Raw genomic sequence first — 14,990 nt, forward strand, 5'->3', positions numbered from 1 at the left:
ATCAGAATCAGCCATTATGACTGGATAGTCCCCAAAAAGAATTCTCAAAAAAGCTATCAAAACACTGGTAAATCTTTTAGAACATTTAAGTACTACTAATTCTGCTTTTTTTTCCCCTGTTGTAACAATTTTTAAAAACTATAATACCTGTAATACTTCGTAAGTTCAGTGAATTAATGCGGAAGACCTACTGGACATACACCTCCAAGAGACTGAGTTTGCAATAAAAGATTTTTTTTTTCTTTGTTAAAACAATTAAACAGGCAGAAAAAGACACATTCAAACCTCAACACAAAAAACTTACTCTGATTTTTGGTAAAACCCGACGAAGCGTTTCTGCAGGATTCTGTCGCATAAGGACTGGAAGATTTGCCACCACACTTGTTCCTTGTATATCCTGACCAGAACTTACAGAAACATAAACACACAATACATTACTCACTATGATGATTACAAGCTCATGGCTTTCATTAGAAAACAAAACAAAATCAAGAAGAACAAACCTACACTACTCAGGTTTTTCATGCAAGCAGAGACATTATTTTTTTTTAATAATATGTGGTAGAAAACCACATTTAAAAATATCAACCTATCAAGCTATTATATATCATTTCCTACATGGAATGTTTTCATTTTTAGTGTAGCTTTGCATAAAAAATGAAACATTTGAAAGAACTTTTCAAACCAGATGATCAAGGCAGTGGTTTCATGGAATCCTTTGCCTTTTGGCAATACAAGGGATAAACCATAGGAAGGGGGCAAATAGAAGATATACATGAAAATAACATACATGGTACAGAATTTTAAAATCTACCATTATTTCCTTTTTGTAGGGAAAGCAGTCAGACGTATAGTCATATGCACACAAACATGATTAAAAAAGGATGTAAAAAAACTTGGTTAAATTACAGATCTTGTACCTTTCTCCTCATTCTGTCTCTCAATGGTATCCCACAACTGAAAAAGGAAGCAAAAAACAAAAAGCAGGATGGGAAGGAAATGGTAGGCAGCAATGAAAAAAAGTATGAGGTGAAAAGAAAAGAAAAATTACTCAAATAGATCAACTCCTAGAATAGAATCAGAAAGCAAGAGGGTCTGGATGCCAAAATTAAAGCTAAACATCAACACATCCTTTTCCTTTGGCAAAGCATGCATATCTTTGTGTTATTCAGTAGTAATGCAAAAAGCCAAGGTAACTTGGAGTTATTTAAATGAAATTTTATTCATTTTTTATCAAGATGGAAAAAACCCTAACTGCTAAAAAAATGCAAAGAAAATGCAGCCATTATCCTTAAAAATGTAAAGAAAAGGGAAGCATTTCCCTTTAAACCAGAAATTCTTAGTATCTGGCCTACTGCCAATTAAGAAAGTGAAGCAGGAGGCATTTCAACACCTACACAGTCTGTAATTTTCCAACTGCAGAAGATTTCTCTTCTATTTCTACCAAATGAGCTGCATCACAGATTTTCTTTAAATATTGAAGACTCCAGAATTATAGTGAATTATTGCTAAATGCTCAGATGTACACATTTTTGTACTAATAAACAAATTAAAATAAATGCTAATCTTTTCTTCAGGGTCACAATAAGCTCAGTGTTTTGAAGGCACTATTCCTTTATTAACAGTGCTAACTATAGAAGAACACAACAGAGCCCTATACTTAGAAGCAATTTAGCTCAGCCTCTTTTGTGCTAGCAAAATCCACACATACCATTTAAATATAAAACTTCAGGACTCATCTTCTGAGTTCATCCTACAGGAGATCCCAGTGACTTAGCAATGCTGGGAATCCTCATGCAGGGAGGGAAGCTCTCGGGCCCCAATGCTCCTGTCCAAATACTTCCTTCCTCTGCAACAGCAGCTGCTTGCTGCTGGGCAGTGGTACCAGACCTGGCCTAACTGTGAGACCCATTGGAAAGCACTTTTCAAACACTTCTCAAGCACAATCACAGCACTAAGCCTGCACCTTCTAGCCCCTACATTTGCTTTTGCTTGTTTCTTTTACCATCATAAAATGAAGTTCATGTAATAATTGTGATGTCTTGAGACTGAAGCAAATCCTCCTAGAAACCATTTACAAACATTTGAAGGACAGAAACATGCCTGTGAGTAATCAGCCTGGATTTGTGAAGGGGAAATCAATCCTGACCAGCCAAGTTGACAACATGTGACTGGCTGAGATGGTGGAAGTTGTTTAACTTATTTTAGCAAGGCTGTTGACATTGTCTACCACCATATCCCCATGGATAAACTGATGAAGTGTTGGAGTTGATGGGAGACAAGCACATCCGATGATGATCAGCAAGTCTCAACTTTATTTAGGCAATAAGCATACTTTTATAAGCACAGTAATAAGGTTCATACATATTGCAAAAGTAGAGCTCATCATTGGTCCACAGGTGGAGGTCAGCTCCACCTCTACTATCACATACTCAGGATGCTTGTGGTTTGCTACTCTGGCTAGACCCTGTTTTCTCTATCTTGTTGTTATATAACTTCTTGCTCAAGGAGACAGTGTCCCTGCCCACGACCCTATTGCTTTACCAGCTGCAACTTATCATGACCCCTCTCTTCTAACCAGGCATCTACAAAACTCTCTAAAATGAAGTACAAGCTGGACAAATGCAAAGTGATGTGGACTGAAAACTGAGGGAACTATTGAGCCTAAAGGGCTGTGATGAGCAGCAAGGAAGCCAGCCACAGGTGGTTTACCTCATGGTTTACCTTACTGGGGGCAATAAAGTTTTCATTAATGACCTGGGTGATGGGGCAGAGTGCACCCTCAGTATGCAGATGACACAAAACCAGGAGGAGGTGTTGACAGACCAGAAGACTCTGCTGGCTCAACAAGCTGGAGACAGAAGCAACAAACCAACAGGGATCTTACGGAGTCCAGCAGCAGGAAATGCGAGTTCTGTAGCTGTGGCAGAACAGCCCTGTGTACCAGTAGAGGCTGGGGGCCAGCCACCTGGGAAATAGCCCAGCAGGAAAGGACCTGGAGGTCCCAGTGGACACAAAACTGACCTGGAGGGAAAGGTAGCTGACAGCATCCCGGGCTGCACTCAAGAGCATCACCAGCAGCTCAAGGAACATAATTATTCTTCTCTATTCAACACAAGAATCTCAGACAGGTGGCAGTGAGTTCATCACAATATTTGTGCAGAAGCTTAGACAAAAGGGATTTTTAATCTTGAGAAGGGAAAGCTTGGGGTCCTTATTTGACATGTATAAACTCTGATGTGAGACAGCAAAGAAGACAGAGGCAGATTCTTCCCAGCAGTGCCCAGTGATAGGATGCAAAACAATGGGAACTAATTCAATACACAGGAAATTCCACTTAAACCTTAAAAAAAACCACAAATTCTTCTACATCAGAGTATTCAAACATTAGAAAGAGTTGCCCACACAGGTGGTGCAGTCACCATCCATAGGATTCAAAATCCTGCATTCAGGACAAGACTGAATATATTGCTCTAATTGACACTATTTTGAGCAGGAAGATGATCTCCAGAGATCCCTTCCCACTATACTGATTTTATTCAGGGAATGTGTTGCCAATTTTGCAAACTTTCATGAAGCTCAAGGAAGACAATAAGATTTCTTATATTAATTTTTAAAGCCTTTTTAAAAACAGATTCTACAAGGTAAGAATGAACAAAATCTTAAGAGTCTCTGGGTACTGAATTGGAAACATTTCTATCTGGAAATGGATGGAAGGACCATCTCCTTCTGCAGCATGAAGAATGAAGATTAGTCACTGAATGTACTGCAAGACAATATTACCACAAAGGATTTTGAAAAAGAAAAGACAGATTTACATTTCTCTCTCCTTCATTCACAGCAGCTTACAAAACACAATGGCAGGAGCAGAATACAGTACTGTAAAGATTGCAGTACTGTAAAGAAGACTGAGGTACAATGTTTACCCAAGCTCTAACTCAAGCTCTGTTTGTGTAAAGGCTTTTCTTTCACACTGTGGCTAACTGCAGCAGTTTGGCAAAAATGATTTGTAAATAGCCATTGTTGAATCAACCACTCAAGTCTGTGTTCTGTGTAAACAGCAGTTCTGATGAGTGGCTGCAGGGAAATACAGTGTTAACTCAACACCCCTTAAGTGCCATTATTTTCAGTGCAAGATTCTATAATGTTCTATATTGGTCTATATCTGAATTTGTTGAAGACAGAAGAAAAAAATTAGCAACTTCAATAAGTGAGGGATTAGAACTCCACAATTAAAAAAAAAGAAGATTAAAGTATTCAGTAACTAACTGGGTATTAGGAAAATGAAATTCACAAACACTCAAACTTGAAAAAGGGTGCCCATGATTGTGGGAATCTTTGGACACATTCATAACTCATCTGGACAATATCTTGAGCAACGTGATCTAACATCAAATGGCATCAGACTTGGAAGCTGGCTCTGCTTTAACCAGGGCATTGGACCAAATTACTTCCAGGGGTCCCCAATCACCTAAACTATTCTGTGACTGGGATCCATAAATCCTAGACCTAATTTCCTATTTGTATAAAAGCTCAGTATCTGACTGGATTTAGCCTTTTCAGAAATATTCCATTTCAGTTCTCCCTCCAGGATTTCTGTTTTCCTGTACAATCTACAGTTGCCAAGGCTAACTAGAAATCCAGATAAATACATCTGTCAATAACATAAAAGTGTGAATTATCTTTAGTTTATTGGGAAAAATCTACATGGTCTATATATTAAATAAGAAGAAACTAATCTGATCTTAGTACATATCTGAAATTACACCACTACATGTGAAACTTCTGCTGTAATTAAAGTAAGAACTGAAACCCAAGATTTAGCTGCATAGTAGTTCTGTATTCATAGCAACCTTGTTTACCAGGATAGGTTTGGTCAACTGAAGTCTCTTATTTTTGTTTCCTTGCTGAATATCTGTCAAAGAGAGAAATGAGAATTTCTAACTCATACAGATACCCCTTTCTGTTCCTGAACCAAACCAAATACATTATAATGACACAATAATTTCTTTCTTCCTAATACCATCAGATCTATGAGTTTATATATTAATTATTATGAGCAAACATTGAGCTTTTTTTCCTTGAATTAAAAGAAAAGTTTCAAGAATGTGCCTCTAAGGAACACATTTTTCCTCTCAAATATTACCTCAATATCAACATTACAATCTCCTAGAAGAGAAATGTTTCTTTTTCCTTAGAGGACTTATAACACATACTGCATTTTGTATGGTTTCTGGGTAGAATTCATTTTGGCATTTTTTATTTTGAGGTTGAATGTGAAAAGTAAAGCCAATCTTTTTATTTCAAGATCTAGATAATGCCATTTCCCATTCCTAGGTGATAGAGCAAAAATGAGCTACGAGCTGGTATTATCTTTCATTCTGCCAGTCTTCATTCACTGACCCAGAACTTATAATTTTCACATTCAACAAGATTTGTCATGTTCACATCATGCATTATGTGCTATAAGAAGTCTTCTGAAAAAGTACAAGGCCTGTAATTTTTCTAAACTGAAAGTGGAAAAAAAAAATCACAGATGCTAACTGAATTCTAGAAGGGTAAATTACTTCTGTTGACCTAAATTTCTCTTATAGCCTAATTTAGACACAGGACATCTTTTCATTCTCCAGTCTTAGTTTTCCTATCAGTATACTTCATTCACACAGAAAGGAAAACTTTAAATGACCTAATAAGTACTAAAATCTACTTAGAGTCTTCTTCAGTTTGTGGGTCTCACCTGTATGGAGCATTATAAACAACAGATCCCAAAGCTTGCACTTTATTAGTGTATGTATTTCTATCATGCCTTCTCAGCCTTTCTGACTATGGCATATTCCATCTTGAATCAATTCCATATTTCTTTTTTCATAGCAACTCTAATCTGACAGTCGTAGAAGCTGATGACAATTTCTAAAAAAAAGAAAGCTGTAGATGCACATTTCAACCTCTCCTTTCTAAACTGACTCACAGGTCTAAAAAAATTGTTTACTTTTTCAAGATTTATTGACAGCTCTAACAGAAGCTGCCACTTCACCTCAACCCTTGCTATGAGTCTCTTCAATCATTTAAAAACAAATTATGCTATGCTAAATCCACTTGCAATTCCTCTGCGTGCTATTAAGAAAAGCACATTAAAGGTTAGGAAAGCAACTGTTAACTGTTTTCTGCCTATATCTGCTTGGCTTCATAAAAAAGACCTTTCTGCATATGCAAGAGTTGAAGACAATGGTAAAAGCCTGAATAACCCTACCTTTTAGAATTAAAGTACACATAGAACTTCCTTCCAATTTTTCAAAAAATTCAAACTTTTTTAGAATAGGCTTATAATCCTCATAATAAAATCCAACTAACAGTAGAACACAGACAAATGCTAAACAAAACATACTTTGTACATGAGTTAACCAGCCTTTTTCAAAATCACAGGGACTGGATCAAAAGAAAATGCAAAAGAAAAAGAACCATAGAGACACGAAAAAAAACCTGAGTACAGAATGAAAGTACAGGGTATTAGTACAGTGACTGAATGAAAAGCCACAAGAAAATAAAAATAAAAAAGGGTAAAGAGAGGTTGAAGGTTTTGATCACAGCATTTTCCTCAAATGCAAGAAAACCATATCTAGGTATCTTAGATACACTTTATATAGATATCTATATATTGTAAGTAGATAGTCATCATATCTAATAATGCAAGCTCAGCTTATGTTCTAAATTGAAAAATACAGGAGCCAAAATGTGAGCACTGAAAAATATATCTAAAATTTTAGAAACAATTTGAGGTTTTAGCTGTAGAAGCAGCTTTATTCCCAGCCAAGGAAATCTAACTGTGGGCTCAGAATGACTTTCAACAGTTCATATTAAATTTTTATCAATTTACTGCTGTTATACTCAAAGAGCCTGATGACTCAAAAGCAAAAAATAATTAGGAAATGAACATGAGCAGTGAACTTACTCCATATAAGAGCTAGATTTTTGACAAGTTAGAAGTGGAAAGCTTTGCTGTTTCACATTCTATTCGTTATTCAAAGAGTATACATAGCTTCAATACTCACACTTTCAAGCAATTTGGACTCATATTTTCAAGTATACTCATATTTTCAAGTATATTGGACAGCTACTTCAGACTGATGCAGTTCCATGCATCAGCAATACAGCCTCAAACAGCTGACTCTAGTGCTGCTTTCTCACGTATCAAAAGCAAGCACAGATCGAAGGCAGCTTTCTGAGGCAAATACACAAATAACTAAAATCTGCTTCAATTTCAGTCTGTTCCTGATTTATGTTCTGTCAAAAAAAAATGTTTTACTGGCTTTATGTTCACTCTGGAAAGCAGGATAAAAAATTCAGCTACTTAATTAAATAGAAGAGTTAGAATCACGTCTCTCAAACAAACATAGGATTTGTTCCACGTTGGAGTGGACAATCAAACCAGGTAATACATTTAACATAATAAATTGAAGTAGTGACACAAATCTTTCGAATTTCCAGCTCTCTGACAGAATAGTTTCAGACAGTAGATAATAATGAACATTACATATACAGATAATTAATGTCTATCTGCACTCTTTATAAAACCATTATCAGCACACCATCAGAATCCTCCTGCCTACCTGTGCTAGTTTGGCCTGGGGTAGAGTTAATTTTCTCTCCAGTGGCTGGTACAGGGCTGTGTTTTGGATTTGTGCTGAAGACAGGGTAGATAATAGATGTTTTTGTTATTGCTGAGCAGGGCTTACACAGAGCCAAGGCTTTTTCTGCTCCATGTTTTAGGGAGGAGACTGGGGGTGCATGGGAGACTGGGGGGAGACACAGCCAGGACAGGAGATCCAAACTGCCTGAAGGGATATTCCAGCCCATATGGCATCATGCTCAGTATCTAAAGTGGGGGGGAAAAGGAGGAAGGGGAATGATGGTGTTTCAGTTTCCAAGTGACCATTACACACGACAGGGCCATGCTCTCCTGGAGCTGGCTGAACACCTGCCTGCATGTGGGAAGCGGTGAATTTGCTTTGCTTTGCTTGTGTTCATGGCTTTTGCTTTCCCTATTAAATTGTTTTTATCTCAGCCCACAAGCTTTCCAGCTTTTACCCTTTTGATTCTCCCACAATGAGTGAGTGGCTGCGTGGGGTTTGGCAGCTGTCTGGGGTTAATCCAAGACACTACTCAATTATGTTTAGGTAACTGTAGTAGTCCTAGTAACATTCCTTATCTTCAAAATCACTACAATAATCTTAAATAGCCTTTTGCTGCACTATTTTTTCCTCACACCATCATATTAGCTTATTTCTAGTGATACAGTTATCCCAGAAAGAGTTTGATGTGCTGCAATGGAAAGAATAAACAAAAACATTTACCAGTAATTCCACCCACATTTACTAAAATTAGTCCAGAGCCATCTCTGAAGAAAAGAATATCTCTTTCCTTTGAATGCATATCAAATATGCTCAGCTGCATAGATCCTTCACAGCATATATTCAGTGTTAAGCACCAGAATTTCTGGCTTATGTATTTACTATGTTGATATCAATATCATTCTATGGAAGAAAAAGTAACACAGAAGAAGAAAAATTATGTTAAAAAGCATCCATTGATACAACACTACTTGCATGCCATTCCCCTGCCGTCCTCCCTATGGTTTCTTTGTTACTGAAAAACAGCTTTAACTGATCACTGAAAGGTTTGGGACAATAAATTTTTAGTCTAAGCTCATGGTGTAGTATTAACACAATATATTCTTTTCATGAAGAGTACTTTTATTAGCTATGTGAAGAGGCATCCATGCAAATGGATACTGACTGGCATAATTTACTGTAAACACAGCCCACAGTGCTGAAGCTATCAATGTTATTCTAGTGCATAAATAACTCCAAAGTTCTATACAACTTCCATTGGGCCAACATAGTCTTTACAGATGCCACAAAAACCATCTCAGTTGGTATTCACTGTGCAGTCTCCTGAAAATAATGAGCTTAAGGCAAACTCTCAGTCACAGCAACAAGAGTAAAGAAAATGAAAGCGAAGAAGGGGAAGGAATAACACTTGGAGGAAAATACTCACAGCATCCTTTACTAAAAAGCAGGTAAAGTGAGTCATGAACATCTCAAATGACCTATCAAGTACTAAACTCTCTTTTTTAACCCACTCTTTTTCAGCTCATGGGTTTTACAGGTGTGGAACATTATACCAAATAGATCCAAAAGCTGCCATGTTCCAACTGTTCATTTAAAAAGACCAAACACAACTTCTTCATTTGATAAGGAAGATAAGACACTGAAAAAGTTTTTTATTTAATGCCCCCAGCATTTGCAATAAATATGTAAGATAAAAAGATCTGTATATCAATTTTATTGATCTCTCTACCCTCTAACACATCATTCTCAAATAGGTGAGACAGTTTAAGTGATCAAAGCCCAAGCGTATCTCTCCACAATAAGAGTTGATTTTTACATACCAGTATGCATCTAATGATTTATTACAAACTTATAGTGCAAGTATTTTCTTGCAATACAACAAGCATGCACGGTTCAAAGGAATTTACAAGTAACCCTTAAAATACACCTAAGTTTGCTTTACATGGTGATTAAAAACAAGAAGAAATAGACATACTCTTGGGTTAAAACCTGTAGTAAATAAGCAGGTTAATTTTAAGTATCTATAATTCTTTTCTCCATTGATTTAATGACTATCAATTGCTGCAGTTGGAAAAAAAAACAAAAATAAAACTGAATCTTGCCCTGAATCTAACTAACTATAGTCTAACTAACTTCTAGTTCCCAAAATGGCAGAGAAATAGGTGTCCTAGTCCTGAGCTTTGAAATGAAATTATATAAAAGAGATTAAATGTTTATAACAGAAAAATTTTGGTGCGAGAAGCAATCAGGCAATGACTCATGTTTTGCTATTTAATATGGACATAAATCCTCCCCCTCAAAAAGCTCAGTTACAATTTCAGCAGTGAAAATGGCATCTTTTCTGTTTCTCCATTTACAGATAGGATTTTTATCTCCCAGCCTGCCCAACAATGTAAGCAATATTATCATGCAAAAAAGTATATTAAAGCAGATGCCTTTCACATTTCTCTTTTATATATGTTTATTCTGCTAGAAACTATACAATCAACCCCTATTTGCAACAAAAATACAGTTAGCATGTTTAAAGCATTTTCTTTCTGTCCCTACTTGAGCCTTCTCAATATATGCTTGGTAACAGAAGTTACCAAGCAATTTCACTAAGGAGAAGGAAAAAAAAAAATTCAGAAAATCTGACCATAAGCTGGTCAGCTGCACTTCTCATGCAGCACAGACAAACTCAATAAATCATGCCATTTTATAGGCACAAACTACTGCAAGCAAAATGCAATGGTATTATTGAGTGCAACATCACTTCTGCTGTGCAGCTCTGTTAAAATCAATTGTGTTATCAAATGCTTTGATCCACCTGGAATCCAACTTTCCTTGTCTACTCCAACTGGTAAAGAGAAATGCTTTGGAATTAAACAAGCAGCTTTGAACAGCCTTTATTTAATTGTAGCATAAACTGGTGGCTGCAGTGCTTAATGCTGTTCTTTGTTGTTCAACAATAGCCATGGGGAGGCAGCAGGGGTGGGGAGAGAGAAAAGTAAATCGCTACCTACCTAAATTAATTTACTGGTTTTACTTCAAAAAATGTTGAATTTTTACTAGAGGCATAATTGACAATTTGGACACAAAGCTACTCCGTTAAACAAAAGTCCTCCAAGATTTTCTGTTTATACCTTTCCTCTTAGACTATCACATAAAACCCTGTGGAAACTTATGCAATTTTACTTAAAATTGCACTGCTTTGCCATTTAAAAAACTTAAGAAAAAAATTCTATCATTCTGATTTAAGATAGATTGGGGAAAGAAAAAAAATCTTTTTTTTCCCCAACAATCAAATAGGAGATTTAACTCTAAAAACTTATGAGAAAAATGTCATAGGAAAAAATCCTGTATTGGTCTGTTTCCAAAGTTGGAAGTATTCTCTTAAACTGGATGATTCTTGAAAAATGGATAAGTACAAGAAGAACACAGAAATTATTTTTTTCCCTATTAGAAATACTATAGGACTATGCTCTTTGAGACTGCAGCCTTTCCTCACCACTACACATCATATTGACTTAGCAATGTGGGTCACCTTCATTTATAGAATCTTACAAACATTGTCAGTTTAAAAAAAAAATCTGAATATCTGAAGTCTTACAACAACCTCTGTTACTATACTCAGCTTGGACTCACACACACTTAAAATGATGCAATTCCATTCATGCCAGTTCATCTAACCCTGCTTACACACAGCCTGCACCTGACTTTCTTATAGTAAATTCAAGAACAAGTAGAAGGAACGTGAGAGTAAGCATTACATAGAAACACTGAGGCTAAATTCACACCATAGCATGTTTCTGTAAACAAAGCAACTGCAATTTTGGAATTATGCAATTACTAAGAAGGACTGCCTATGTGTAGCCTGTTAGAAAAGGTAATATATAAGGGATAGATGGGCAAGACCTTTCCAACAACAGTTAATGAGTTCAGCAAAGCAGAGCAATTACCCTTGGTACTGCTCTGAATTGACTGACTGACAAGGAATGACTCAGCTCCACTGTACATGAGAGTCGGACACATTCTCACAACCCACAGTCATTTAACATGGAATAAACAAAACTGCTGCTAGAACAACTGCTACCAAGATACAGGGACCTATCCCAAGCCTGATATTTTTATTTCTTAACATTAACCCCTCAGAGGGTAATGTTTAGCAAAGAGAAACATGTAGAAACATTTATTTGAATGTAAAAGAAGCTGAATAGAATAATTTAAATAAGAATGCCTGCATCATCAAGAGTCCATTCAAATAATAACATAGATGTGAAACATCTGATACCTTCTGCTTGTGTAAAAGTATCAGGCAGCAGCAAAAAAGCCTCAAGACAGATGTATCCAGGAGATCTAGCAAAAATTTTCAAGTGGTTCTTTATCCCTTTCTTCATTCTGTTTAATTACCACTCTTACACCAGAAAGACATTTTTCTTCCATATATAAGGGTGGATAGGCCACAGGGAATAAGCATTCAAAGGCAAACATTCCATCTTGTCAAAGTTTGGTTTTCAATGCCTGCAAAGGATACTGTTACTATTCAGACACATCCACAACCTGATCTAGAAAGATAAAGATACACTGGGGGGAAGGAGAGGAGAATCGAGATGTAAGAATGCCAGTGACATGTCAGTTCTCAAAGGGTGAATTTCAAGAAAAACTCAGTTATGAACAATTCCCATCAATCTGCTTTTGTATTACTGGTGTTTTTTAAAAAAAATTTGCCTGAGGATATACCTGTCTTTGGCTAGAGATGCCAGTTCTGGCCTCAGTTTTTGAATCTGAAGCGACCTTCTTATTCAGGTACAGAGTCCTATAATTGTGTATAATGAAAACGGTTGGTTCTTCAGCTGTAATACACGCTTTGCCAGACTATGTCAATAGAAGCCCTTGCTATAGAAATCACTTCAATTTCCTTTTATATTTGTCCTCAAGAACTAAAGAGAACTTCTCTTATACAAAAAACCGCACCTAAAAGATTAAATAAGATACTCCAACCAACGTTGGAGAACTTCTCAATGAATAATGTAGACCTCTTTGAGTTGCTTCGTCCCAAGGACTGTCTACATTCCCATTCTGTTTCCACAGTGTAAAAAATTCTGTCTGATTAAATGATCCTGGTTTTGTTTCCTGCGACATAAAGCTTTGGGCTCCAAGGCTTGACAAAATCCAGGGTAACTTAGTGCTGGCATTTAGAGTACCAGCTGGTGGAACAAGGAGGAAAACATTAGTATTATTAAAGTTAACTCTAAAAATAGCTAAATGAACTATTATACAAGTTTACCCCAGAGAGCAGGATTAATTTTAAATCTCAACAAAGCTATTTCTTGTCTTGTTCCAAATTCTTCTGTCACAGCATATCTGCAAAGGCACAGATATGTGCCCAAGACTGCAGTCCTAGTTCCTGAAGTCCTAAAATTAAAATCAGAATTTCACCTCAGTAAAACAACTTTGCATAAAGCTTACAGTGTAGCAATATGAACCAATATATAGTGGAGTTCTATCACCTTGCTTTGCGGAGATTCAGAAAAGCTTTTAAACAGCCCTGAATGCAAAAATACAGGGTGTATCAGCATAGCAGCACTAAGAGTCATTCTTCTGAAGAGTCTCAGAGTACTCAGATGTTTTGGGACAAGTAGTGGTGCATACTACTAACCTGCCTTTAGGGAAGGACTGGCTGAATCAGTACTAACTTCTGCTTCTTCTTTGTGCTACCAAGATATGGAGTCAGAGTGCAGGGCCACAGGAGCATCACATCATGACATATGAAGGGCTTCCTATGCCTACAACAAAGCAGTCCTCAAAACACCAGAAGGAAGAAAAACATACTTTTCTTTTGCAAGAAAGACATGTTCAGTAAATAAGGAAGCAGTGGGATATTCACATTTAGAGGATAGTAGTCATTAGCTCAGTCTTGATGACATCAGTGATGAGTGGTATCCCTGAGAGGTCCATACTGGCACCACTGTCATTCAGTATCTTCATTAATGGTAAAAACAAAAGGATTGAGTGCTGCCTCAGCAAGTCTGCCATCAACACCAAGCTGAGCTTTGCTAGAACATCATAAGGTTTAACAAGACCAAGTGCAAGGTGCTGCACCTGGGTCAGGGCAAACCCTGTTATCAAGACAGGCCAGGGGATGAACAGAGCAGAGCAGCCCTGCTGGGAAAAATTTGGGGGTGTTTGTGGGAGAGAGGATGGATGTGAGCTGGCTATTATTGCACTGTGCAATAGCCCAGAAAGCCAATAGTCTCCTGGGCTGCATCCAAAGCAGATGGCCAGCAAGGCAAAGTGACTCTGTCCCTCTATCCTGCTCTCCTAAACCCAGCCTGGAGTGCTGGGTCAGTTTTCCTCAGCAGAGAAAGGACACCAACGTGTTTGAAGAAGGGTAACAAAGACCCTGTCAAGAGGAGGGTCACAAAGACAACTAAAGGGATAGAGCACCTCTCCTGTGAGGAAAGGCTGAGAGAACTGGGGTTGTTCAGCCTGGAGAAGAGAGCAACCTCTTACAGAAGCCTTACAATACTTAAAGGGGTCCTACAGGAAAGCTGAAAAAAGACTTCTTACAAGGGCATGTAGTGATAGGACAAACAGAGATAGCTTCAAACTGAGAGTAGGGTTAAATTGAGTATTAGGAAGAAATTCTTTACTGTGAGGGTGGAGAGGCACTGGAAGAGATTGCCCAGAGTTCCCAACCCTGGAAGCATCTATAGCCATGTTGCATGTGGCCTTGAGCAAAGCGGCCTAGCTGAAGGTGTCTCTGCCCATGGCAAGGGGCTGGAATTAGACCTTTGCTCCCTTCTGACCCCAGCCATTCAATGATTCTATAAAAATTGACTAGAGATTTGTGTTTCAGTGACTAGCATACAACAGTCATTATTTTACAGGGTACTATGATGTGAAAGCATATTCGGACTGGCCAAAAATGGACAGCTTGATCTACTCTTTTAAGAGTCTGTACCTTTGCTGTATTCTAACACAAAATATTATATTTTCCCATCTACCTCTTCATAGATGCATTTCCAGGACCTGACAAAAACTAGTCCAATATTATCATCTCTTGCCAAATAATGATAAAATTTAAATTAGTATTATTAAGCAAGCATGAGGATAAAAGCTCCTTATGTGCACAAAATGTTTTTTATAAACACTTGGAACTTTCTAAGAAAGGTGATATAAAGAAGAATTATAATATTTATACATTAATTATGTGACATCTAAAATGAACTGTGCAACTGTTAAACCTGTTTACTAAATGCCACTGCTCATCCAAACAAAAACAAAAGAAACGCACCCTCCTGCTGGGCAGCAGGCTATTTATGTATGGGATCCATCATGTAGAAATAAAGAAATATGGGAAATATTTTGCTGGATATTCCT

General features: G+C 37.2%; 1 protein-coding gene across 3 annotated transcripts in view; it reads right to left on the bottom strand.

Annotated features, from left to right (window-relative positions):
- The window catches only part of PPP4R4 (protein phosphatase 4 regulatory subunit 4), a 59,283-nt gene that overhangs the window by 36,012 nt on the left and 8,281 nt on the right, over nt 1-14,990 (bottom strand). For all 3 annotated transcript variants that reach the window (XR_014616215.1, XM_084207446.1, XM_084207445.1), the window contains exon 3: nt 305-407. Coding sequence is in view for 2 of the 3 variants with exons in the window: in XM_084207446.1 (XP_084063572.1) it covers nt 305-407 (103 nt within the window). In the remaining variant the exon portion in view is untranslated. The remainder of the gene's footprint in view (nt 1-304; nt 408-14,990) is intronic.

This window comes from Fringilla coelebs (assembly GCF_963513975.1).
Source record: "Fringilla coelebs genome assembly, chromosome: 6".
Taxonomy (NCBI): Eukaryota; Metazoa; Chordata; class Aves; order Passeriformes; family Fringillidae; genus Fringilla; species Fringilla coelebs.